The sequence below is a fragment of the Aptenodytes patagonicus genome, chromosome W (assembly GCF_965638725.1).
Source record: "Aptenodytes patagonicus chromosome W, bAptPat1.pri.cur, whole genome shotgun sequence".
In the NCBI taxonomy this organism is placed as follows: domain Eukaryota; kingdom Metazoa; phylum Chordata; class Aves; order Sphenisciformes; family Spheniscidae; genus Aptenodytes; species Aptenodytes patagonicus.
In genome coordinates this window covers 39,462,303-39,489,412 of record NC_134981.1, presented here as the reverse complement: position 1 = coordinate 39,489,412, position 27,110 = coordinate 39,462,303, and the positions used below count along the sequence as shown (strand labels likewise).

The window sequence follows — 27,110 nt, the reverse complement described above, 5'->3', positions numbered from 1 at the left end:
TCATCTTCCAGTTGCTCCAAATTGATCCATCCTAAGTACCATCCTAAGTATCCAAAGTCATCTTGTTACATGTGGTTTGTGTTGTCATGCATTGGTACAGTCCAGGATGTACCTATAAAATATCACAAGGAAAAATAATAATTTTAGGACAGCTGTATCAATCTCCCTCCTTTTTGTGTTTTGTACCATGTAACTAGTCAACATTTAACTCTCATTTTAGCTTCCTAGTTGACTTTATTTGTTATGCAAATAGTTTGTTTAAACTCTGATTATTTTTTATAATATAGATGAAAGTAGATGAGGGGCTAATTTGTTTTCCCTTTAACTGACAGAGAGATTGCCAATAATCCCTCACAGTACTTTCTACTTGTAGATCATTAGGTTCTAAAATCTTTGCGGGAGGAACCTGTAGAGGTATGGCTATTTAACAGAGAGTTCCCCCAGCTGCCAGAGAACTAATGCCCAGTAGTGTGTCAGGATAAACTTAGATATGGTTCAGCACATTTGATTCTTTTTGCTGAACTCTTGCATGAATATCAGTGTTGGCATAGTTCTGTTCCAAAGCTTCCTACTGATGAGCTGTTTACAAGGGTAGCAGAGCTGTGCAGTAATTTACTTTCATCCAGAAAAGTTGAGTGGGATGCGTTCAGTCTAACCATAATTAGTGAAGGGAAATGAACTTTGCTTACCTCTTTAATAATAAAAAATGAATACGTGATTGTAATATAAGTTCTTATGATGTGGGTTTTTTTCTTTCTTTCTTTCTTTCTTTCTTTCTTTCTTTCTTTCTTTCTTTCTTTCTTTCTTTTTTTTTCCCCTTAAGGGTCCTGGTATGTCTCATCCCTATGATAGTGGGCACATAGCAATGACTTACACAGGTCTTTCGTGTCTGGTTATTCTTGGAGATGATTTAAGTCGAGTAAATAAAGATGCCTTACTGGCAGGACTGAGAGCTCTCCAGCTGGAGGATGGAAGGTAAAAGATATAAAATATCTTACAACTCTCTGGAAGGTTAATAGAAAACCCAAGTGTAGAATTAAACATAATACACACTTTTATGAAAATAGTTGTATAATATTTTCTTTCTGTCAGAAAATATTTTGGTGGGGATAAGCAATAGAACAACATGCTAGTTTACAGGACCAAAGAACACTTTATGTCCAGAGTTGCTTTCATACTGGAGAATGATGATTGCTTACAGCTGTAAAAACATACTATTAGAAAGTTAATGGTTTGGCTTGTGTCTTGGGGATAGTTGTTTTGTTTGTTTCTTATATCTTTCAGATAAGTGAGTTTTTCTCTATTTGTATTCTCTGGTTTTGCAAGGCCCTGGTGGAGCACTAGTAAACGATGATGTTTGCTCTGCTTTGTGGGAGGGTGAGCTTTATTTAGTTTTGAGAGATTTAATCCATTAATATACAGGATTAATTAACCTATAACTTATAATAGGAATATAATATTAAAATTCATTGTGAGATTCATCCTTTTTGCATGCATTTTTTTAAAAGATGGTATATACCCTTTGAACTACATCTGTTTGGTTTTTATGTAGGCTGGAGCTGGTAGCTAATGAAAACTTCTGCTAGGTTGCATGATCTGTCTGTGTACTTAGATTTTACTGAATATCATTTTTTAAAGAGTACTTTAAGAAATGCATAACTATAGAAGTCTTATTCCTGAAGAAATTATGTTTCACTTCATAATGAAATTGCTGTCCCCATTTACTAGCTACAAAAGCCTTTGTTTTGGTCAAATGGCTTTGTATTGCCTAGAAGTCTCCTATAATTAAAACTTTTTTTAAAATGGAGCATAACTATTAAAATGCAGTGTTACATGTGTAGGTTTAAAAAAAACCACCAAAACCAAACAAACACCTCCCCCCTCTAGAATGTTCTAAATGTAAGTAGTGAATATGAACTATATGATCTACAATTTCCTGTTACTTAGAGCAACAGACTGACCTTAATGGGCTAAATTCTAATGTATGTATACATGGATTTGTTGGTCTACTTCCATTTGCAGCATCTTCTAGCATGTGGGGGTGCTTCTACCACTGCTGTATGCATTCCTATTATATGTTGTACCATTTTTGTTGTTAAAGTTTATTCAAGAGGAAGGAGTCAGGGATGAGTTGCTCCAAACCCGCTAGCATCTTGAAGTGGTTGCTTGTCATCATGCCTGATTACAATAATAAACTGCACACAGTTAACCTGTTCTACATGTTTGTATCATGTATGGTTTTAATGTACAGACTGATACCTCTTATACTTGATCCTGTATTTTGTATTCCCTGCTGAAGAGTGCCAGCTAGCCACCAGAGGGAAAGGAGAGTGCTTTGCACCTCTCTGGGGTAGAATTGCTACTTGGGCGGAAGTCAACTTCTAGTACGACAGACATTTTCATACCTATTAAAACAACTTTTACTGCACCAAAGGGGAAGGATGCACAAAAGCCGGAACCTGACCTAACATCTTGTCCAGATGGAAACAGCAAGCGAGCTGAATGAGGGAAAGAGAAACTTTTCTGGTGTTACCCTAGTATAAGTATACTAGACTTAGTTTTTATTTCTTCACCCATATCTTTTATTAACTAAAAAAAATGTAATTATATTGTCTCTTTTTAAATGTCATGAATAAATGTGTGTATTTGCATTTCTACTTTACCTTGGCTTAATGTAATTTGAAGTATCTAGATAACATACAAGGCACTTGTTACCTAAGGATGGGATGAAGTTGTAAACCACAGCATGGGCACGTCTTAAGTGTCCTGGTTCCCAAGAATATCCTTTGCTATATCCAAAGAGTAATGGAGTGGATCCCCATTTGAGCTGCCGAGAGCAGGAGCTGGCAACCTTGAGGTTAGGAGAGATGAAACTATCTCCCAGTAGGTGTTGGAGGCTTTTGTACGCAACAAGATGGAGTACATGTCTGAATCCCAGGGTCAAAGGGGGAGTGTCACAGTGGCGCTTGAAAGACTGTCCTATGTAAAAAATATTCTAACTAGCTCTTTGAACCAAATGGAGGCTTATCAGGAAGCAAATCACAGCATCAGTCATCTTTTTAAGGGTCTCTGAGAGAACACCAGATTGTATCTAGATAGCCTAGATATAACAACTTTAAAATCTTTTCAGAGTTTGGAAAGAATCTAACCATTAGAAACAAAAAAAAAATGATTGCAAGTAATTTTCACCATTTATATTAGAAATTGTAATGATAACAATTACATTTATACATACATGGGAATCTGATCCTAAAGTTGGACAGGAAAGCTGTGTGAGCTATGAAGATTTCTAGGGAGGAAAAGAATTCTACTCAGAATAGTAGATTCTACAATGGTAACTCATACATCAGTGTATACAGTGATATGTGAAAGAACGTAAACATTAACATATTTGGATAAATAAAGACCACTGTCATGACATTACTGGAAATAAGGTTATCCAAGCCCCTAAATGCTAATAGTTCTATTCATTTTGCTTAGCTTGGTTAGAATCACATCTTCTGAAAAGAAAATCTAATGTAGGTTTGGGTTACATTCATGTGAATACTATAAATAGAAGTAACTAACTTATTTTAAAAGGAAAAATAATGCAATTCCTAAAATGCTTTTCGTATTTTCTAATGTAACAGGCTATAAAACGTATAATGAAAGAAACCTTTCTTTCAGTTTCTGTGCTGTGCTGGAAGGAAGTGAGAATGATATGAGGTTTGTGTACTGTGCTTCCTGCATCTGCTACATGCTTGATAACTGGTCAGGCATGGATACAAAAAAAGCAGTAGACTACATTAGAAGAAGTATGGTGAGTATTCCCAAAGTGTTATTTCTCAATGCATTTTCAAGTTAATAGCTTTAGTTCTTTACTACGACTAAAAATCTATCCATCCAAATAGAAATATTACAGTAATTTGTTTCTTTTCTATTCCTACTTCAATGAGTTGAAAATGAAAAGTACATTCCTTTTTGTATTTATATTTTCATTGTAATGTTTGTACTAGCAAAGTAACTATTGGTTGCGTATGTTTGCTGCAAGTTAAATTAAATCTGATCTTTTTTCTTTAAAATTTGATTTAAAATTGAAAGCAAGTTTTTAAAAATTGAGGCCTGAAGTTCCTATAACTTTAAAAAATGCATAAGTAAAACATTGCATCACTGAAATCCTCAAATGTCAATGAGCTCTAGTCCTGCTTTTTTAAATCATATACAGAATCAATGGAAAAACTAATTTTTGAAATCAAGTCAAGCTTATTAAATGTTCCCAGTCCAGTACATCCCCTTACAGTACAGTAAGGATGTACATCTTCTCTGTAATTACATCTTTATTACATCTTCTCTGTAAAAAAGATGAAGAAGTGTTCTCAGAATACTTTTAATGCTTTGTTTGTCAGTGAAGCTCCTCCTTTTTATTTCACTTTACAAAGCATTTTTTTCCAGCATTTTAAAAATAATTTTTAACAGCAGTTATTTTATAGGGCAGGTAAAGTTCAATGCCAAATAGTATGCTTAGTATGTTGTTGCTTCTGCCCCCCCCCCCCCCCTCGCCCTGCCAGTCTTCAGTTTTTGAAAGGCTAATGCTCTTGCTCCATACTAAAGCATTTCTTGTGCTTCAGCATTGTACATACAGTAGTACCCTACATTATGCCTTCATGTACATTAACCATCTTTAGGGTTAGAGACAGATTTCATTTATGTACTTCAATTTTGTTTGGAATTATGTATCCATTTTCCCTTTTTAGAAAGGCCCAAAAATTGCAGGGCTTTTTCAGTGGTTATCTACACTGCTGTTGTGGATACCCGGCAGGCAGCTAAACACCACACAGCCGTTCGCTCACTCCCCCCAGTGGGATGGGGGAGAGAACCAGAAAAAAGGTAAAACTCGTGGGTTGAGATAAAGACAACTTAATAGGACAGAAAGGGAAGGGAAAATAATAATAATGATAAAAGAATTACAAAACAAGTGATGCACAATGCAATTGCTCACCACCTGCTGACCAATGCCCAGCCAGTTCCCGAGCAGCGGCCGCGCCCTCACCACCCCCCCACCCCCCCCCCAGCCAACTCCCCCCCAGTTTTTTTGTTCAGCATGATGTCATATGGTATGGAATATCCCTTTGGCCAGTTTGGATCAGCTGTCCTGGCTGTGTCCCCTCCCAACTTCTTGTGCACCCCCAGCCTACTCGCTGGCAGGGCAGTACGAGAAGTTGAAAAGTCCTTGACTAGTGTAAGCACTGCTCAGCAACAACTAAAACATCGGTGTGTTATCAACATTATTCTCATCCTAAATCCAAAACACAGCACTGTACCAGCTACTAGGAAGGAAATTAACTCTATCCCAGCCGAAACCAGGACAACTGCATGTTTTCCCTTTTTGGCAAAGAAATGTTTATCTAATTCCAGACTTTTAACATATATCACAACTGAAATGAACTCCATGCTCTTTGATTGAAGAAAAAAGTCATAAAAACTGCCTGTATTGAAGCAACACTGATTTGTGCCAAGAGCTTTTTGAGACGTAGGTTCAGAATTTAACTAGATTAAAATGGTGGAATGGTCTGATAATAATTTTGCTAATAAACTGATAAATTGTAATGTCTGTAAAAGTGATTTCACTCTAAAGTAACTGGTTTGTGGATTTTTTCTTTAGTCTTATGATAATGGCCTGGCACAAGGAGCTGGACTGGAATCTCATGGTAAGAATGTTAACATGTTCTATACCCATTTTTAAGACGAATTGAGAAATGCTGTAAGAAGTGCAGGGTATGTCATGCTTTTCCTTCTTTTCTGGTTCTAAGGAAGTGGGAAGAAGAGGAGCAAATCCAAAACATGCCTCAGAATATGATGTCGTCTTCTCTTAGTTCCAGCTTAATGTCGGACCAGATGGGCTCTTGATATATCAACTCTGTTATTCTTACCTCGTGAATGTTTTGTTGAAAGGTGTTGGCTGTAGTTCTTGTCTCTTGCTGACAGAGCAACCTATTTCTGCATGTACCATTGGTATTCTGTGGATTTATCTGAAGAGATCTTGTGCAATGCACTTGATAATTTCCAGTTTCAGCAGATATCAGTAAAGCCTAGAAACATTTACTCTGCTAGATTACAGCACCCATTGGGGGCTCAAATCTTGAAGCTGCAGTTAATTTTTGTAAATAGGTGGTAAGGGATTTTAGGAGCAGTCACCTCCTCGAGTAGCTCCGGCCCAGGACTTCCTCCTGCCTGGTTGCTGCAGCCCAGCCCGGTGTGCCCAGGGACCCAGGGTCTCTGCCCAGGCTGAGAGACAGGGCTGCTGCTTTCCTGCTTGCAGGTTCAACCAGTAGCAAAGTTGAGCACCTATCCAAGAGACGCGCACACACAGGACACACACACATCTTCTCTGTAAAAAAGATGAAGAAGTGTTCTCAGTCCAGTTAATGTACATCACAGGAAGCTTTCTGGCAGACCACTATATACTGGTTAGGAACATAGTTTTCTTCAAATGTTCTTTTTCATAGTTTTAAAGTCAGTCTGAATCATACGCTGTTCATTGATGATATAAGCCTGCATATTGGAATGAAGAGTATGAACAAAATTTTATACTATCACACTTGTATTGCTTTTAATGCCTGAGCTAACCTGTTTAATGTTAGCTAATATGTTACTATTCTGCCCTGTGGTATAGCCATACTTTCAGGCCTAAGTTACTATAGGATATGGTCAGTTTATATATTGTGTAGTTCTAAACAATATTCAGTGTTTAGAATGCCCTACACATGCAGTGTTGATTGTTAAGGGATGTTAGGAGCAGTCACCTCCGCCAGCAGCTCTGGCCCAGGACTCCTGCCTGCCTGGTTGCTGAAGTCCAGCCCAGGGACCCGGGGTCTCTGCCCAGGCTGAGGGACACAGCTGCCGCTTTCCTGTTTGCAAGTTCAACCAGTAGCAAAGCTGAGCACGTATCCCAGAGACACACACACAGAGGACACTGACATGGCCAGCTACACAGACTGCCACAGACAAGGTGCTGCCTTCAACAGCACCTACATACAAGACACACATAAACATAAGCGTAGGCAGCCAAGTCCCCTTCCTCCTCTTTGGCTGGTGTGGTGGGTTGACCTTGGCTGGCTGTCAGACCCCCACCCAACCGCTCTCTCCCTCCCGCTCCTCAGCAGGACAGGGGGAGGAAAATAAGATGGAAAAGCTCATGGGTCAAGATAAGGCAGGGAGATAACTTACTGTATTGGGTTCACATTGCAAGGTTTTGGTAGCAGGGGGGCTGCAGGGGTGGCTTCTGTGAGAAGACATCAGGAGCTGTCCCCATGTTGGACAAAGCCAGTTCCAGCCAGCTCCAAGACAGACCCGCTGCTGCCCAAAGCTGAGCCAATCAGCAATGTTGGTAGCATCTCTGTGATAACATATTTAAGAAAGGGTAAAAAAATGCTTCACAACAGCAGCTGGGAGAGAGGAGTGAGAAAATGTGAGAAAGACAACCCTGCAGACACCAAGGTCAGTGGAGAAGGAGGGGGAGGAGGTGCTCCAAGTGCCGGAGCAGAGATTCCCCTGCAGCCCATGGAGGACACCATGCCGGAGCAGGTAGATGTGCCCTGAAGGAAGCTGCATCCTGTGGAGACCCCATGCTGGAGCAGGCTCCTGGCAGGAACTGCAGCCTGTGGGGCGGAGCCCACGCCAGAGCAGGTTTTCTGGCAGGACCTGTGACCCCGCAGGGGACCCATGCTGGAGCAGTCCGTTCCTGAAGGACTACACCCTGTGGAAAGGACCCATGTTGGAGAAGTTTGTGAAGGACTGTATCCCGTGGGAGGGACCCCACGCAGGGGGAGTAGGGGAAGAGCGTGAGGAGGAAGGAGTGGGAGAGACGAAGCGTTATGAACTGACTGTAACCCCCATTCTCTATTCCCCTGCGCTGCTCGGGGCGGGGGAGGAGGTAAAAGAGTTGGGAGTGAAGTTGAGCCTGGGAAGAAGGGAGGGGTGGGGGAAGGTGTTTTTAGATTTGTTCTTATTTCTCACTATCCTACTCTGTTTAACTGGCAATAAATTAAATTAATTTCCCCAAGTCGAGTCTGTTTTGCCCATGATGGTAATTGGTGAGTGATCTCCCTGTCCTTATCTCGACCCATGAGCTTTTCATCTTATTTCCTCACCTTGTCCTGTTGAGGAGGGGGGTATGATAGAGCGGCTTGGTGGGCACCTGGCGGCCAGCCAAGGTCAACCCACCCCACTTACCAGTTACTGTCATGGGCAAAACAGACTTGACTTAGGGAAGATTCATTTAATTTCTTGCCAATTGTTGTGGTTTAACCCTGGTAGGCAGCTAAGCACCACATAGCTGCTCACTCACTCCCCTCTGGTAGGATGGGGGAGAGAATCGGAAGGGAAAAAGTGAGAAAACTCGTGGATTGAGATAAAGACAGTTTAATAGGGAAAGCAAAAGCCGCACACGCAAGCAAAGCAAAACAAGGAATTCATTCACTACTTCCCATCGGCAGGCAGATGTTCAGCCATCTCCAGGAAAGCAGGGCTCCATCATGCATAACGGTGACTTGGGAAGACAAATGCCATAACTCCGAACATCCCCGTCATCCTTCTTCTTCCCCCAGCTTTATATGCTGAGCATGATGTCATATGGTATGGAATATCCCTTTGGCCAGTTTGGGTCAGCTGTCCCAGCTGTGTCCCCTCCCAACTTCTTGTGCACCTCCAGCCTCCTCGCTCGAGGGGGCAGTGTGAGAAACAGAGGCGGCCTTGACTCTCTGTAAGCACTGCTCAGCAATAATTAAAACATGGGTGTGTTATCAACACCATTTTGGTCACAAATCCAAAACGCAGCACTGTACCAGCTACTAGGAAGGAAATTAACTCTATCCCTGCTGAAACCAGTACACCAATTAAAATAGATCTGGGTGGTGAGAAACAAAGACAAAAACTAAAACAGCTTTCCCTCACCCCCCTCCCTCCTTCTTCCCAGGCACAACTTCCCCCCTTCATTCCAGACTCCTCTTCCCCACCCCCACCCCCAATCCCACCACAGCGGCTCAGGGGGGATGGGGAGTGGGGGGTTATGGACAGTTCATATCACTTTGTCTCTGCTGCTCCTTCCTCCTCACGCCTTTTCCCTGATCCAGCATTGGTCCTTCCCATGGGCTGCAGTCCTTGAGGATAAGACTGCTCCAGTGTGGGTCCTCCACGGGCTGCAGTTCCTGCCAGGAGCATGCTCCAGCACAGGCTCTCCACAGGCTGCAGCTTCCTTCAGAGCATATCCACATCTGCTCTGGCATGGTCCTTTCCACTGGCTGCAGGGGGACAACCTGCTTCACCATGGTCTTTTCCACGGGCTGCAGGGGAATCTCTGCTCCGGCACTTGGAGCACCTCCTCCCCCTCCTTCTTCACCGACCTTAGTGTCTGCAGGGTTGTTTCTCATGCTTTTTTTTTTTTTTCCTTCCTCCTCTCTCACAACTACTGTGCAGCATTTTTTATCCTTTCTTAAATATGTTATCACAGAGGTGCCACCAGCTTCACTGTGATTGGCTCAGCTTTGACCAGTGGTGGGTCCGTTACAGAGCTGGCTGGAACCGATTCTGTCCAGCACAGGGGCGGCCCCTGGTCTCTTCTCACGGAGGCCACCCCTGCAGCCCCCCTGCTACCAAGACCTTGCCACATACAACCAATATACCTGGTAGAGATAGTTCACTAGTGAAGGCACACACACGACATTCTTTAAATTCACAAACACATGCACATTTGCGGATTCCCCAAGTACCAGCACAGCCCCTCTGTCCATCTGTGTCACCCCACGCTACGGGGACAGGCAGGTTCTTTTAAGGATCCTTGGTAGAATGAGAATCGGCCACAGGGTTGTAGTTATATTTAGAGCTTTATTATTATATAATGATTTTAGTAATCAGCATAGCTTATCATTACACAGAATTTCTAGCAATTAGCATAGCTTTCCTATTACCTAAAATTTCAATTACCTAGACTTTTCAGTCACCTGGGCCCTCTGCAGATCAGGTCAAATTCTTAATAATCAGCACGTAATACAATAATCATAATCTAGACTCTGACTTTAAAAAAGTACACGAGTCATTCACTCAGTCCTCGGAGGAAGAAGAACGATGGAGGCGGTGTCACGGTACTCTAGCCAACAGTGAGGGTCCCCTTTCCTCCTCCGTCACAGTGCAGGTGTCCCCTGTATCACACTGGGAAGCATGAAGGCCTTAGCAGACTGGCTGCTGTTGGATCTCCTTCAAAAGCCTTTTGGATAAGCTGATATATTTATACCTCAGTCTGGGAGTTTAGTCTTTACCACTTCCATAAGTTAGTGGATTCTGAAGAGGCTGCCAGACAATCAATATGCAAGAATTTTGTCTGCAGGAGACAGCAAGCTGCAGGTGGCAATGGCTGCATAATGATCTTTATCTCTTCCTGTCCGTTGTGTCCTGCCTACCTGTTGCTCTCCCTTTGACCTAATGGCGCTGCTCCCAGCATACATCAGGCCTTAGCATGAGCTGTGTGTTAGCCAAAATCTGAGCAAGAGTTGAGTGAACAGTCACAGGAAGCATCCCTGTCCACAGGGGTTTTGCCATCCAGAATATCTCATGTGCTGTTACGCTTCCCTGTTCCGTAACGGATGTCACCATATCCTGGCAACATTTCTGTATCAGGTGTCAGGAGCAGGGGGTACTGGTCACACCCTGGTAGCACTGCCCAGGCCCTCTTACTTGATTCATGGGTCCCCTACTCGCCGGCTCATCCAGCTTGATGCTTGCTAGCAAACATGCACGTACTCACACACTTGTCCCGCAGGCACTCCACATTCGCAAGTTCCCCTTGAATACCAGCACAGTCCCTCTGCCCGATACCCCTGCCCAGACCCAGGGCTTCCTACTTGCCGGCTAGTCCAGCTTGAAGTTTGCTAATGAATACATACGCACACCCCATGCACCACCAGATTTGGGGAAATCCAGGCACTCAGCCCCCCCAGCAGCCAGCACCAGGCACGTGGACTGTGACCTGCAGTCCTGCTCCAGCTGCTGGCACTGAGCCCCTCACTTGCCTCACTAAGTCTGGTCCCTCCCAGTAGCTGCTTTTTTGGGATACACCTCATTCCCGCCCCAGTGGCTGGTGGCCAAGACCCCCACCTGCTCCAGTAGCTGACACCATAGCCCAGGGGCACCTACAGCCCTGGTCTGACTCCTCCAGTAGCTGGCACCAAATCCACTCACACGGGTCTCCCCAGTAGCTGACACTTAGTCCTTGCAGCACACATGCACATGGGATACAGAGAGAGTTTATGCAGCGAGATAGTTAAGAAAGGATTTAATAAGAAGATAGGACAGACTGCAGTGATCAGGTGCAGGACTCAGCCAGACAAGTGTATTGACCGGTGCCGTTTTAGATGTGACCAGTCCTTTTTATACCCTTTTCTGGCTACTCCCATTTTGTTCCTCCCTGCTCCCCCTTCCCCTGCACGTTCCCTCATCTGTTTGCACAGTTCCACTGACCTCCCCTCCAACATCCTGGACCCTCAGGTTTGCATCCTTATCAGTTGCAAAGTCCAAGTTTGCCTGTGGTTTCTTGATAGCCCATCAATTAGTGTGACTGACCAGGTTTGTTTCCTGTCTTTGTCTCCATTATGTTTGCCTGTCAGGTTTGTGTCTCTATGTTTTGTTTATGGCTTCCCCTTTTTCATTATTTGACAAGGTCCTTGATCAGATAATCTTAATGAAATAAATATTCCCACACTCCATATATCCTTACCAATTAGTGTGACTGACCTGGTTTGGTCACTGCCTCCCTTATTGTTTGTTGGTCAGGTTTGTGTCTCTGTATATTTTCTTGTTTATGGCTTCCCCCTTTTTCTTAATATCCCCTTTTGCTTTGAAAAGGCCTTTGACCAGATACCCTTAAAGGAACAGACTCTCTTTCCTTCCACATACTGTTACAATACCGGCACTCACACAGATATGAACAGCACAGACAACCTGATGCTGTTCCTCATCTCCAGTTGATCAAGATAGTCAGTCCATCCAGCAGCTGGCCCCTAGACCCCTGGCAAAGTTGAAAAACTTAAATTATACCCCTACATATTTTAAAATGTAGTTAAATAAGTTGCTGCAGAATGCTAGCGATAACAAATATCATTACTTCGGTATCCTTCCTGCATTTCAACATCAGAATGAAAAATAATCCTAGATTTCATGGGGTTTTTTAGTGCCATAATAGTGTAACAGTGGATCTTGGTCCCCATGTCTTGTATCAACAGCTTACTTCCAGGCTGTAATTATATAATTACAGGTAATAGACTCAGAATGAGCTTTGATGGATTTTTAAAAGTGATGGCAATGATACCCAGACAAAGAATATGAGTTTCTCTTCTAATTTCAAATTTTACCTTGCAGTTTCCTTGACAGTAAAAAAAAATCCTTAGAAGCATAATTTGTGTCTTTGCTACAACCATGGGAATCCTCCAGTTTTTTCATAGCATTAACCATGTCTTTTGGGTTTTGTGGTTTTTTTGTTGGTTTTTTTTTGCTTACTGCTTGTCAGACACTTACCCTTCAGTTTATTTTTCTTCTCTGGGGAGTTGTGCTGTGACTGCCTTTGGCATCTCTGCTTCAGTCTGATAGTCTGATTGCTGGTTTCCCATTAGCTTTCTTGTGCAAGTAACATATCAAGAAATGTCTTCTGTTGCATTACCATTTACTCATTCCTGTTGTACTCTTTTTAGAAATCCATTGGTTTAATTGATATTACCCTAGTTAAAATTCTGATCGAGATCATACAGGCTTCAGTGAATATCTGAGTATCTTAAAACATTGCATAAACATCTGTTTCCTCATAGGTGGCTCTACATTTTGTGGTATTGCATCGCTGTGTTTGATGGGTAAACTGGAGGAAGTTTTTTCAGAAAAAGAACTGAACAGGATAAGAAGGTGGTGTATAATGAGACAACAGAATGGCTACCATGGACGACCCAACAAACCTGTAGACACCTGCTATTCCTTTTGGGTGGGAGCAACTTTGAAGGTAGTATACAGAAAACCTACAGGATAGTTATTGACTTGTTCTGATTTCTTTAACCATCTTGTTTTACCTGGAAGAATTACATATTTGGTGCAAGTACAAGAATATGCAAAGATCACTATAAAGGTTTTTCATCTTGAAAAAATGCAGGATAAAGAGGTTTAACAGATTAGTGCTATATTGCACTACTTATCTATGTAAATAGACATTATATTTTAATATTTTAAAATGTACTCAAGTTTAGTATATTGCTGTAACATTCTAACTTCTTTTCAGCTCTTGAACATATTCCAATACACAAATTTTGAGAGAAACCGAAATTACATCCTGTCAACTCAAGATCGTCTTGTTGGTGGATTTGCCAAGTGGCCAGATAGCCATCCAGGTAAATTTACTTCTCAAAATTATGGTGAGTGTCTTTTAAGCTACAAATATATTCCAGCAGTCAAACATCTGAGAGGTGTAAGAGAGGGTTTTTTTTCCCCCAGTCTCCTTCAAATAATGGAAAAAAATAAACCTTAAAATATGAGATTTTCATGATTCAGAGGGAAAGGGATAGTTTTTCCTTGTTCAGCATCAGAGCAAGTGAGCTGCTGTTGTTTAGACTGTCACCAAAACAGTATCACTGTCTGTTTAGAGCTGGACAAGCTTTTCCATATGTGTTTAACCATTCTAATTAAAAATCATACTGTGCAGTGGGTATCTTTGTAAAGGGTCTGAGTAAAATATTTCAGAATGTTTATTTCCTTAAGAAATGAATCCTTTGAGCTTATTCAGAAATCTTTGATGTATTTAAAAATACTCAACTCAAAGTTTAGATAGTTACATATTATGATTTACAGATTGTAATTACACATATAAATTATACATAGTATATCTGAAATAGTTATTGGTTGCATTTTGGAAGTGGAAACTGATAATTTGAAAAGATGCTAGAATTCAAAGGAGATACTGTAAAGATATGAAAACAAACTTTGTGCCAGTAGTAATGTTCAGTGGCATTTTGTACAGAGAAGATAAACAGTCCATAAACTCACCAAACAAGATAAAAACATAGTTATAATAAAGGAGGAGACTGTTCTGAATCTGCACAGAGATATTTCAGCACGGCATCATTTCATTTTGAAGAACAGTTGACAATTTGTCAGAGTGGACCCACACTGATAATATAGTGCTCATGACATGCTTCCCCCCCCCCCCCCCCCCCGAAAACCAGTTTAGGATTCCTGATGACTAGCTATATTTGGTGTACATTATGTAGACCAATCAGTATCACTTCGAGGAAATATTTCTGTTTATCTTGATGAACTGTTTACTTAGGAGGTCAGGAAGAAAAACAGTATGTTTAAAATCCCAATCGTGTAAAAAGTTCCTCAACCTGTCTTTTAAGATAGTTTGAGATAAGATTTGAGGAAGGCAAGACTACTAATAAAGCTGTTTGCTTTGATTTGTATGGTGTTCCTGCCCATACACTACTGTTTCCTATAAAGCAAGCTTTTCCTGTCTCTTAAACTTTCTTTTGAGAGTAAGCTACTTTTTAACTTGAATGCTCTAGCTGGCCACAGAAATGGAACAAGAAGATTGAACTAGAGTACAAAGGATTAACTAGATATTGTTGCTTTATGAATGTACAGAAGTTTTGCTGGTATGCCAGATTTTTTCTAGCTTTGACAATTTATAGAATACGTCTTATAAGATTGCATATCTTCTGGGAAAAACTTGTTTGGTGTTTCCTTTGGTACTGTTGAATTTTAACGGTGTAGGATTTTTGCAGAAAAAACAATTCAGTTTATACTTTTGTGATAGGTGGGTTTATTGCAGCGTTCTTTCCTCAGGCAGATGGTGACATAAGTCTGTGTTCATGTTTTGAAGAAAAATAGTAAAAAAGTTAATGCAGTTCTAATCTGAAGAATGACTGTAAATGCAGCATCATTTTTTTCTTTTATGGCTCTGTAGTTTCAATGCCATATATACACAGCTGAGCTTCCTACAAGATCAGTCTACTATCTGAAAGCCAGGCTGTCTTTTTGAACACAGTATCAATTTCCCACTTTATTAATGTTGAAGTGTCTGTGCAGCTCCATTGTTTTCAGAAGCCTACTGATGGTTAAATGTACACAGTCCTCTTGACTTCCGTGTAAATGCAAAATATGAAGATAACAAGACTGGTATGGGTCATCTCACAAATGAGTTAATAGTTTTGTTGAGGTCGAATAAAGACAGAAATGATTCATTCTCCTTGAAGCATTTAGCTTTTGTAAAGCTGAGAATAGTGGCCTCAGTTTGGTTTTGTTGCAAAACTCGGATGTGACAGAATATGCCAGGAAAAAGTTGCAAAATAAGCATATGCAATTTTTTCATAGGTGCTTTCTAAAATAGATTCAGAATTTGAACTTCTGTAGCTCCTACTTTATGCAAAAAGCTCTGTTTAAATATTACATGGACTACCAAAATTGCAAGTAACTTTTCACAGCTGATGATTCAGGAAAATATTATTTTGTAGTCCTGATGTTCCCATGCTAACAGATGTTAATACGTTGTTAGTTTTAGAGGTAGCAGTGTTTCTTGATTTAAAATAGTGAGAGTTTGGACCAGTGTGCTTGTCGAGCAGTGATCTTAGAAAACTATTTCTTGCCTTTGAAAATCAATCTGAAAAGTCAAAGGCCTTTTAAATGCTAGTAATCCTCTGAAATCATGACCATACCAAAGTGAATCGCGAAAAGGCTATTGTTTAGTTTTTAGTAGTCTCTACAGGTAAGCATCCTCATAGGGTTGTCAAACGCAGGAAAGGCTATCAGAAGTTTCCTGAAAAAAAGCAGTTAGATCTGCTATCTTATGTTAATGCTACTTATTACAAATATTAAAACCCCAAACATTAGGGTTCTACAGAGCTGGGGATTTTGTTAGAACACATACCTAAGTAAGTCATTCATTTTTTTCTAGATTTGAGCATAAATCATGATAAGATTTAAATAAATTTAAATAAATTTATCTTAAACTACTAGATGTACTGCTGATGCATCTCACTTGATATCTTTAAATGATATACAATACAAAAGAATTGGAAACGTGAATTACAGGTGATGCAAAGGAAAGATTAAAAGATCTAACATGATAAAAAGAGAGGGAGAGGATGAAAATGAGTGTGCACATTTACTAAATGTAAAACACTGAAGTGAGATTTGCACTAGTATAAGTATAAATCCACCTTGTATTTTTGTTTAAGACAGCTGCTCAGTAGTTGTGAGATTGTGTACTGCCATGTATTTGTGAGTTGCTCATGAAGCAAAACATTCGGACCTATGTTTTTCAGCCTTGAAAAGCCTTGCATTTTTTATAGCTTTAAAGAGAGGAGTACACAGGCTGCATAGGTGTGTTATGGCTACAATGGAGTTGTGTATTAAGTTGATATGGATTTGCACGTGTAGAACTTAATGGTTAAACTCACCAAATATCCCTATATAGGTAATTAGGTTTGTATATGGATTTTAGTGAGTATCAATGCAGCTTTCCACAGGAGTTAATATACTATATTTCCTGAAGTTGAGCTTTCCTTGCCTGACACTTTCTGCAAGGTCAATAGGGGCTATATCTACCAAATGTGCTTTTGTCTGCATGTTAATGCTGATAAGCAGAAGCCATCTTTCAGAGAAGGTATCTGGCTAGCGAGACTCTAGCCATACAACTTCTTGTAATATCATTTTAGTCAGACGTGAAATTAGTGATACCTCCAAAAGATTACCAAGTGTTGAGAATTTGGAAGGGACACATTAAGGTCACATCCTCTTTCCGTCTTTAGGCTGTGATTTCTTGAGCAGATAATCCAACCTAATGGATTATTGTTGTCCAGAGGGGGCAGGCTCACTCCTCTTCCTCCCAGCTTCCTTAAGTACAGCTGCATGTCCTTTCCCCTTTTTGCACTAGATTTGGTGTATATTGAATATTTCTGCAAACCAGTTTGATTTGCTAAAATGTCAGAAAGCTGTCCGGTTTTTCCTGCTCGGGTTAGTTTTCTTCCATGTTTTCTGAATTACTTTTAAGTCACGGAGGGTGTTGAGCAAGCTCTAGTGCTGGTATAAGATAGGCAGCAGGAGAGCTGTGGGATGGGGAAATAAGAGCATCTCATCTCTGCTGATCAAGCTACTTCATGAATTCATATCCTTCGGGTATTTTCTCTGGAAGGGGGCAGATTAGGGAAAGTAATGATTTTTTTCATACTTCTAAATCTTGCTGTTTGGCTACTGGTGCTAATTTTGGTGTTTCAATAGTCAGCTGTCCACTAAGTAGCCAGCTATCCACCTGACTTTTCATTTGCAAAAAAAGTTCCTTCACGTTGCGGGGGGGGAAGATTTACTCTGTTGAAGGAAATGTATTTACAGCTCCTCAAATGATTTTGCTGTTTGGCCTGAGAAGTCAGAAGAAATTAAGTAGTGGGCAAGAACTGTCATAAAATAAAACAGACTCTAGTCTTAGAGATTGCACACCATCATTTCATGCTGGAGGGTTTGGGCAGAAATTCTTTTCTTGTTTCAAATCCTAAGTTTAAAATGTAGCATCTGTTTGTTTTCCTTGGTTGTAATTATTCAGGGGTTTGGGAATCCAGGAACAGTTGGCTGTTACAGCCTGACAGAAACATAATTTTCTTTTTAATTTTCCATCCTGCTTTCAGATGCTTTACATGCCTACTTTGGGATTTGTGGCTTGTCGTTAATTGGAGAAACTGGTATTTGCAAAGTTCATCCTGCCCTGAATATAAGCACAAGAACCTCAGAGCACCTTCACCACCTCCATCAGATCTGGAAAACAAGGACTCTAAACAGTGTTCAGATGACACACACATCTCTACATGAATGATTTAGACTTGATTTTAGTTCTGATAGCATAATTGTAGCCTAAGGTTAAAAGCCATGTATAACCAGCGTGCTCTTTTAAGTGCTGAAGTCATACAATCAGATCTGTGTTGCTGGCATCATTTTGATAGGTAATTGCCTCCAGACAGTTATTCTGCACTGGGGAAAAGCGAAATATTTTGGATATATAGAAGTTTTTCACCACAGATGGTAAATAGATCTTCAAATGGCTTTACTTCTAAGTAATTACCTTGAGGCAGTTGAATTTAATTTTTAATTTTTATTTTTAAAATTCGTACATACTGTGTCAAAATATATAATGGGAAAGTATTGTCAAAATCTGTTTACATATCATACAGTATAGCACAGAACCTTGAAGTTCTTTATGACCTTAATGTTTGACATATTTTGGGGTAAAGAATCTCCCATATTAAGGCTCAGTTAAAAGTTACCTTTTATCATCTACTTTCAGATTCCATAAACTTTGTTTGTTTTTTTTAAAGTAGATACAAATAAAATTATTTTATTCAATATACTGGACTTTTAAAGTTGTGTGGCCTTACTAAATGGATTTCATAATTCTACTGAGTAGCTTCTACACAGATGCAGTGAATCATTAGCCAGACACAGTGTTTTGGACTGAAATATTCTCTTCATGGGATATTAATGAGGGTGCAGTGTATTGATGTATAGCATTAAGAGATATTCAGCACAGAATAGCTGTGTGTGAGAGAAGCATTAGAACCTGTTTCTGAAGTCAAGCCTTTGCAATACATTAAAATTATACAACTGTACTTTGATTTTTTTTTATATTTTTCTCTTTTAGTGTGAAAGAATTCTGAGTTTCTTAATGCTTCTGTGTAAAGAATGAAACATTGGGCTTTAAGATAAGTTGGTAGCGGTTTACTCAGAGAGAGATGATGAACATTCTCGGCTTATTTAGTAGTAGTGCCTTACTTTGTGTGCTTGAAATGCTGCTGTGGTGGGTTGACCTTGGCTGACCACCAGGTGCCCACCAAGCCGCTCTCTCACTCCCCCTCCTCAGTGGGACAGGGGAGAAAATAAGATTAAAAACTTGTGGGTCGAGATAAAGGCAGTTTAATGAAAAAGAAGCAAAGGCCATACACAGAAGCAAAGCAAGAAGAAGGAGATTTATTCTCTACTTGCCATCAGCAGGCAATCCTGGGAAGTAGGGCTTCAGTATGTGTAGCAACTGCTCCAGAAGACAAATGCCTTAACCACGAATGCCCCCCCCCAGCTCCTCCTTTCTCTCAGCTTTTATTGCTGAGCACGACATCATATGGTATGGAATATCCCTTTGGTCAGTTGGGATCAGCTGTCCTGGCTATGTCCCCTCCCAACCTCTTGCCCACCCCCAGCCTACTGGCCTTTGGGAGTGAGGGGGTGCGTGTGTGGTGTTGGAGAGACAGCCTTGATGCTGTAGGAGCTCTGCTCAGCAATAACCAAAACACTGGTGTGTTATCAACAACTTTCTAGCTACCAATACAAAGCACAGCACTATGAGGGCTGCTATGGGGAAAGTTAACTCCATCCCAGACAGTCCCAATACAATCTCCACCCCTTATTCCATACCATTTGTGTCACGCTCAGGTCCCACATAATGTGATACATTTATATATCTTCTAACCATCCCCTTGTATCTATTTCTCATTCCTGAAATCCCCTCTTACCAACACTTACAACTTATACTACATACTTAAACCCAACATACCCAACATAAAGATTTATACATTCTCATTAACTACTATCCCCTGTCCCTTAACAGATAGATAGATATTATTTCCCCATTCTGTGGGCCTCTGCCACTCCCCAAAATGTCCATAAGAACAGGCTATGACTTGGGCCCCATCTGTCAAGGTGATCGCTCAGGACAGAAGCAGCATGTTCGATTGTTGGGCACCAACACCAGCTTGGTTTGGGTCATCGCTGCACTCGCCCGGTTCTTTGCGAAGCTTACTCTTTGTCGGTTCAGGTCGTTCCTGCTACATTCCTTCCTACAACATACAACTCACATCACAGATTATTTTTCCCTCAAGGTTAAATCTCCTTGAGGTACACACCGGATCTCCCCATCCTTCCACATTACTCACCAAGTACACCCAGGTCCTTGAGCGAAGACAGTCCCATGAATGGGCTTGCCTTTTCCCAAGGGAGGAGCAATCCACAATGCCTTCCCCAGCCACTTCCCTATGTGCACGACAGGGACCTTATCTCCTCCCACAGTATGTAGGGGCTTTGTTTGGGCAGGACCAGGATGGTTAGCAGATCCTCTGGTGTTAACCAGCCAAGTGGCTTCTGTTAAATTTATCCCAGTGCTTCCATGCCCCATTGCCCAACGCTCTCAGCAAAGTCTTTAACAGTCCATTATATCTCTCAATCTTTCCAGAAGCTTGTGGGCGATAGCGAATGTGATACATTCAATCAATGCTATGTTTCTAGGCCGAGGAGTTTATGAGGTTATTTCGGAAATGAGTCCTATTGTCTGATTGAATTCTTTCTGGGGTACCATGTTGCCATAAAACTTGCCTTTCAAGTCCCAAGATGGTGTTTCGGGCAGTGGCATGGTTTACAGGGTATGCTTCTAGCCAACCAGTAGTTGCTTCCACCATGGTGAGTATGTAGCGCTTGCCTTGGCATGTTCATGGCAGTGGTCCAATATAGTCAATTTGCCAGACCTCACCATATCAAAAACCCAGCCACCACCCTCTATTCCATGGAGACTTTACTCGTGTGGCTCACTTGATTGCAGCACATTTCACATTCATGGGTGACCTGCGTGATGGCCTCCATGGTCAGGTCCACCCTTCGATCACGAGCCCATCTGTATGTTGCATCTCTCCCTAGATGTCCCAATGTTTCATGGGCCCACCAAGCTACAAATAGCTCACCCTTACGCTCCCAGTCCAGGTCCACCTGAGCTACTTCAATTTTGACAGCCTTGCCTACCTGTTTATTGTTTCAAAGTTCTTCAGTGGCACGGTTCTTGGGCATGTGAGCATCTACATGACGTACCTTTAGAGCGATGTTTTCTACCCAGGCAGCAATGCCTTGCCACAACGCAGAAGCCCAGATGAGTTTACCTCTGCACTGCCAATTGGTCTGCTTCTACTGCTGTAGCCACTCCCACAGGGCATTTGCCACCATCCATGAGTCAGTATATAGAGAGAGTACTGGCCACTTTTCTTGTTCAGCACTCTCCAGGGCCAGCTGGATGGCTTTTACTTCTGCAAACTGACTTGACTCACCTCCTTCAATGGCTTCAACAACTTGTTGTGTGGGACTTCACACAGCAGCTTTCCGCTTCCAATGGTTTCCTACAACATGACAGAATCCATCAGTAAACAGACCATAACGCCTTTCATCTTCTGATATCTAATTATATGGTGCTGCCTCTTGGGCACGAGCCACCTCCTCAGGTGATGCTCCGAAATCTCTGCCTTCTGGCCAGTCCATGATCTCTTCCAGGATTCCTGGGCGGTTGGGGTTCTCCATTTGAGCCCGTTGCTTACTCCATGTAGCGCTGGTTGCGTGATGTGTAGAGGTGATGTTCCCTTTGAACATCCAGTGTAGCATGGGCAATCGCGGTGCCAAGAGGAGCTGTGCTTCTGTACCAACAACTTCTGAAGTGGCTCAACCCCCTTCATTTGCTGCTAGTATCTCTTTTTCAGTCGGGGTGTAGTGTGCCTCGGATCCTCGATACCCCCGGCTCCAAAACCCTAGAGGTCGACCTCGATTTTCTCCTGGTGTTTTCTGCCAGAGGCTCCAGGTGAGACCATGCTCCCTGTCTGCAGCGCAGAGCACATTTTGCACAGCTGGTCCTGTACGGACAGGCCCAAGAGCTACCGCACGAGCTATCTCCTGTGTGATCTGCTCAAAGGCTTGTTGTTGCTCAAGGCCCCACTCAAAATAGTTCTTCTTTTGGGTTACTCGATAGAGAGGGCTCACAAGCTGACTATAACCTGGAATATGCCTCCTCTAGAATCCCACAAGGCCTAGGAAAGCTTGGGTTTCTTTCTTGTTAGCTGGTGGGGACATAGTTGTTATCTCGTTGATCACATCCATAGAGATGTGACAACATCCATCCTGCCATTTTACTCCCAAGAACTGGATCTCCTGTGCAGGTCCTTTGACCTTGCTTCATTTCATGGCGAAACCAGCTTTCAGAAGGATCTGGATTAATCTTTTCCCTTCTGAAACACTTCTTCTGCTTTGTTGCCCCACACGATGATGTCATCAATGTATTGTAGATGTTCAGGGGCATCACCCTGTTCCAGTGCAGTCTGGATCAGTCCATGACAAATGGTAGGGCTATGCTTCCACCCCTGGGGAAGTCAATTCCAAGTGTATTGGACACCCCTCCACATGAAAGCAAACTGTGCATTCTGCTGCCAAAGGGATTGAGAAAAGAAGCATTGGCAATGTCAATTGTTGCATACTACTTGGCTGCCTTTGACTCCAGTTCATATTGGAGCTCTAGCATGTCCGGTATGGCAGCACTCAGTGGTGGCGTGACTTCATTCAGGCCACGATAGTCCACTGTTAGCCTCCACCCTCCGTCAGACTTTTGCGCTGGCCGTATGGAACTATTAAAGGGTGAGTGAGTTTTGCTGATCACTCCTTGGCTCTCCAAGTGATGAATCAGCTCATGGATGGGAATCAGGGAGTCTCGGTTGGTGCGATATTGCCGCCAGTGCACCGTCATGGTAGCAATCGGCACCTGCTGTTCTTTGACCTGCAGCAATCCCACAACAGAGGGATTCTCCGAGAGGCCGGACAGGGTAGATAGATGTTTAATCTTCTCTGTATTCATGGTGGCTACACCAAAAGCCCATCGATACCCTTTTGTGTCCTTGAAGTACCCTCTCCTGAGGTAGTCTATGCCAAGGATACACAGGGCCTCCGGGCCAGTCACAATAGTGTGCTTTTGCCACTTGTCCCCTCAGCCTCCAATAGAGACAACTGTTGGGATCCCCCCGTCACTCCAGAGATCCAGATGGGTTCCATGCCCCTATACCCTAATGGCATTAGGGTACACTATGCACCAGTGTCTACCAAACCTTATACTTCTGTGAGTCCAATATGCCAGGCCATCGAATCCACATAGTCCAGTAAACCCGTTTGGCCCTTTCCTCCTCCTGGCTGAAGGCAGGGACCCTCTATTCCTGTTCCTGGTCAGAGTATTCACTGTCTGACCCTTGCAGTGCCAGACCAGAGGTCCCTTCACCAGAATCAAGGGAAGCGATCTCAGTCCTCCTTCTGCATCTGAGGGATCGCTGATTGCCTTCTTGTGTCTCTACAGCAACTAAGCTGACAGCCTTCTTGGGTGGCCCCTTCTTAGCAGCTGTCTTCCCCCTCTGTTGGCGTACACGGGCTTCCAGCTTAAAGGTGGGTTCACCATCCCACTTCCTCATGTCCTCCCCCTGGTCACGCAGGAACAACCAGAGAGTGCCACGCGGCATATGCCTGGGGCTCCCTTTCCCTCTGACCGGGGCAGGAGGGGACTGGCTCCATGAGGCGTCCCCAACAGCCGAGGCACTGGCCTGTGGGGACGAGGAGGGACAGAGATTTTCTTCAGAATTTTGGAGCCAGGAAGAGGCTCTCTCCACAGCTGGTGTATCCAAGTCTGGACAATACATTGTTGCCAAGCTGTTGGAATATGATGCTGGGGTATTTTGGACCACGTTCCTCTACATGGCCCATATACACAGGACGTCATCTGGATCTTTGGAGACCTTGTCATTGTCGAGGTCACTCTAGATGACTTCCAGCACCGCTAATTCTCTCAGGCATTGGATGCCTTCCTCAGCGGTAGTCCACTTCCCTTGGTAATTTGCAAGATCTTCCTTGAATGGATATCTTGCCCTCACACTTGACAGGAGCCACCTCCAGATACTGCGAATTGTTGTCTCTTTTCTAATTCCTCTGTCAATTCCCCGGTTTCTAGCAAGGGATCCCAGCTGTTGGGCTTCCTTACCTTCCAGTTGCTGACTGTTGGCCCCGCTGTCCCAGCATCGGAGCAGCCAGGCAGCAATTCACTCACCTGGCTGGCAGCTGTAATATTTCCGCAAGTCTCAAAGTTCACTATATCTACTCCGCTCTTGTGAGACCCCACCTGGAGTACTGCACCAGCTCTGGGGGTCCCCAGAGCATCAAGAAAAAGAAGAAATCTTCAAGGAGAAAGAGAATTCAGAAAAAATGCTTAAGAAAATGTCTTTGTCGTGAAGAAGCTCAGAAGCAAAAAGCAGAAGAAGGGAAAAGACCACAAGCAGGAATTGAAGCATGGAGAAAACGGAAAGCAATAGCATTTGCAATGTGATAAGCATCACGACTAAAAGTAGAAGAAGAGAAGGAGAAAAAGCAACAGAAACGCCAGCACCAATGCTATGTGAAGTTAGTGTTGGAAGGGTATACCTTTGTGACGGATGCACTCGACCCCTGACCAGACTGGCGGTGGTTTGGTGCAGGCTCCAGAAGGGGTAAAGGCCTGAGCCATAGCCAGGCGTGAACTCCCCTAGTTTCAATATGTTCTCTGAAAACCCACAAAGGAACGGAGTGATCCAGTGAGCATCGATGCATATGAGCTTGGAACACCGATCATGTGATTAACGCATGAATAGCGGGTGGCTTTTCCAAGACTCATTTATCAAGGAACAAAGAATGTTGTGGGTACAAGGAGTCTCATGCATATCTTTTCCATTGCATGTAATTTGACTACGAGCCAACCACTTTATCCCATAAATATGAGAGCCTAGGTGAGCCTTCTTTGAGCTCTCCCTGCTAGGCAGCATGGCTGCATGGTCGTGATCTGACCTTGAGCTGGGATACCTCTCAAGGTTGCTCCTTGAGGCAGAGAGACCTTTTACCAATGACAGATCTTTGGTAAGCGACCAATATTGCATGTAACCTTGTAGTGTGGTAACTTTGATTTTGTATTGGTAACTTTGATTGCGTGCTGAATTGATGCTAATGAAACATTGCATATACAATCCCTTAGACATAAACCATTGACCAAGTCTGAGACTGAGTTTGGACCTAGCTGCACCTAGACTCCTCTCTGAGAAGGAGTTTAGAAAGCAAGGGGGTCCACTCTGAACCTCGTGACTCAACGGGAGGGTCTTCCTTACCCTTTGTGTCTCCGGTCTCTCTGGGAATCATTCTTACTCGGGTGTAACTCAGTTTTCTTTTGTATGTTTCTTCCATGCAGTAATTAATAGAGTGAACCTTGGCATTGAACTTTGTTAAGTCACACTTTTACAACATCATATTAAAACCACTTTTGCTAATACCTTTGACGGTGATTCTTTAAGTGATCTAAATTACTCATTCCACGACAACCTTGCAGAAGAAAGAAAAGGAGGAACTTGAAAAGCTTGAAAAGGAGAAGAGAGAGGATGCTGAAAAAGAGGAAAGTATTAAGTTTCAAGAGCAAGTGCATAATTACCTCTCAATTCATGCATATATTTGTGTTAAATTTACCTGCTTCCTCCTGTAATATAATCTTATAAATATTTTTTAAATCCTTAATACCCTAGTTTTACTCACTTAAATCTATTTTGGATTCACTATGAATAACAATATCTGTCTATATCTAAGAAAGTGTATGAAACTTTATTCTAGACAAAGATGTTGCTTTTCCTCCTTATCTAAATTCTGTGGGTTTATTCAAGCCCATATTTCCTTCTAAATATAGAGGTGATTTTGTTTACTTCAGTGTGAAAACAGTTTGGGAAAAACACCTTAGGATGTATTTATTCTTCATGCTAAAGAAAAAGTTGAGAGACCTGATTGCTGTATGCAGATATGTAAGTAATGAAAGCAAGCAGTTGCTGCCCCTCTTAATTCCATGGAATAAAAGCTTCTGCTATATTTCCTGTGGTAGTGTGGGCAAAAGTCTCCTTCTCACTAGGTAGATTTGTTTTGTTTACTTTGCACTTATCTAAATGATAAAGATCTAATGAGCATATATAATTTATTCTGTGATTGATCAAAAAGAACAGATTTCTTTTGTCTGTTTCACTGTAAGGTTGAAATTCATGCAGCAGAGACCTGTCCAGGTTTTGCAGGCCTATCGAGCTGGGAGGAATGCAGAAAAGAGATTGGACCAACATGTTCAGAATCACTTTTACATATTCCTTATAGTTAAGGAGGAGAACAATGGACACATACCATTATAAAAATGGTTATTTATAAACACTTTTTTTATAGGCATCAGCCTATCATTTTTACAGGATGATGATTTCCTTGCATATGAAGTGGCCAGCTGTCTTCAGGAGTTTTCACAAAATTTGCTCGATCCAATGACATATATTACCTTTGTATTTTGTGGGTGTTGTATTTGAACTGTTTTTTGTTACATTATTAGTGTTTTCATCATGACATATATTTCAGTTTGTATTAAAAGTTCTTCATTATGATCGGCTTTTTTTTATACTCCTTCTTGAATTTCAGATTGGTATATGAGAAATAATAACCTGATTTTATTTGCTCCTATTAACCCTTATGAACATCGATGGAAGTCTTGTATGCAATTTGCTACACAGTAACTTGTTTCCTGAGACACGAATAATTAGTTCAAGTTACTGGATTTACCTGCAGGATATCACCAGCTGTAATAAAACAATATGTAGTCAATTTTACCTAATAGTATCTCGGGCACGTATTGAGCTGACTGGCAGCTCTTGCAGGCTGACAGCGTGCCGTTACGAAGCAAGCAGTTACTCCCTCCCCCTCCCCGTCCTACAGGGTTGAGGTGGACCCAGAGAGCCCCCGCGGGGGAGCTGAGCCACTGAGGGAGGTGCGGCTGTCTAGCCACGTCTGTGGATAGAGCTGGCAGACGATACTGGGGCAGTCCGCAAGAGAACTTCACGCCCAGCGGGCGGGACTGGCGGCTGATTGTGTCCCGCGGCAGCCGCGTGTGACGCAGGTTGTGCGCGCCGGCCACAGGCGGGGGTAAGATGGCGGTAGCGCGGCTGGCGCTGAACTTGGGGGAGGTGGAGCGGCTGGACTTCCTGAAAGAACGGCATGTGTGTTTTTTCCAGCGTTGTCTCCAGATCCTGCCCGAGCGGTACTCGTTCCTGGAGACCAGCAGGTATGCTCGGCGGGCCGGGCTGATGGAGCTTTGGCGCGTTTTCGTCGCCCTCGGGCCTCACGGTGGAAAGGCGGGACAGACCCTGTTTCCTTTTTTCCGGCGTCCTCCGCCAGCCTCAGAGAGTCGGGGGGGGAGTCTT

General features: G+C 42.5%; 2 protein-coding genes across 2 annotated transcripts in view; both read left to right on the top strand.

Moving 5' to 3' along the window:
- Positions 1 to 18,388, top strand: part of LOC143172031 (geranylgeranyl transferase type-1 subunit beta-like) — a 54,194-nt gene extending 35,806 nt beyond the window's left edge. The window contains 7 exon segments of the mRNA XM_076361251.1: positions 824 to 975; positions 3,667 to 3,799; positions 5,642 to 5,687; positions 12,831 to 13,015; positions 13,289 to 13,397; positions 17,682 to 17,813; positions 17,816 to 18,388. Coding sequence (XP_076217366.1) covers positions 824 to 975; positions 3,667 to 3,799; positions 5,642 to 5,687; positions 12,831 to 13,015; positions 13,289 to 13,397; positions 17,682 to 17,813; positions 17,816 to 17,862 — 804 coding nt within the window. The 3' untranslated portion in view covers positions 17,863 to 18,388.
- Positions 18,389 to 26,819: 8,431 nt separating this feature from the next.
- LOC143172020 (geranylgeranyl transferase type-1 subunit beta-like) overlaps positions 26,820 to 27,110 on the top strand; it is a 68,500-nt gene continuing 68,209 nt past the window's right edge. The window contains 2 exon segments of the mRNA XM_076361235.1: positions 26,820 to 26,832; positions 26,922 to 26,971. The gene's annotated coding sequence lies outside the window, so the exon portion shown is untranslated.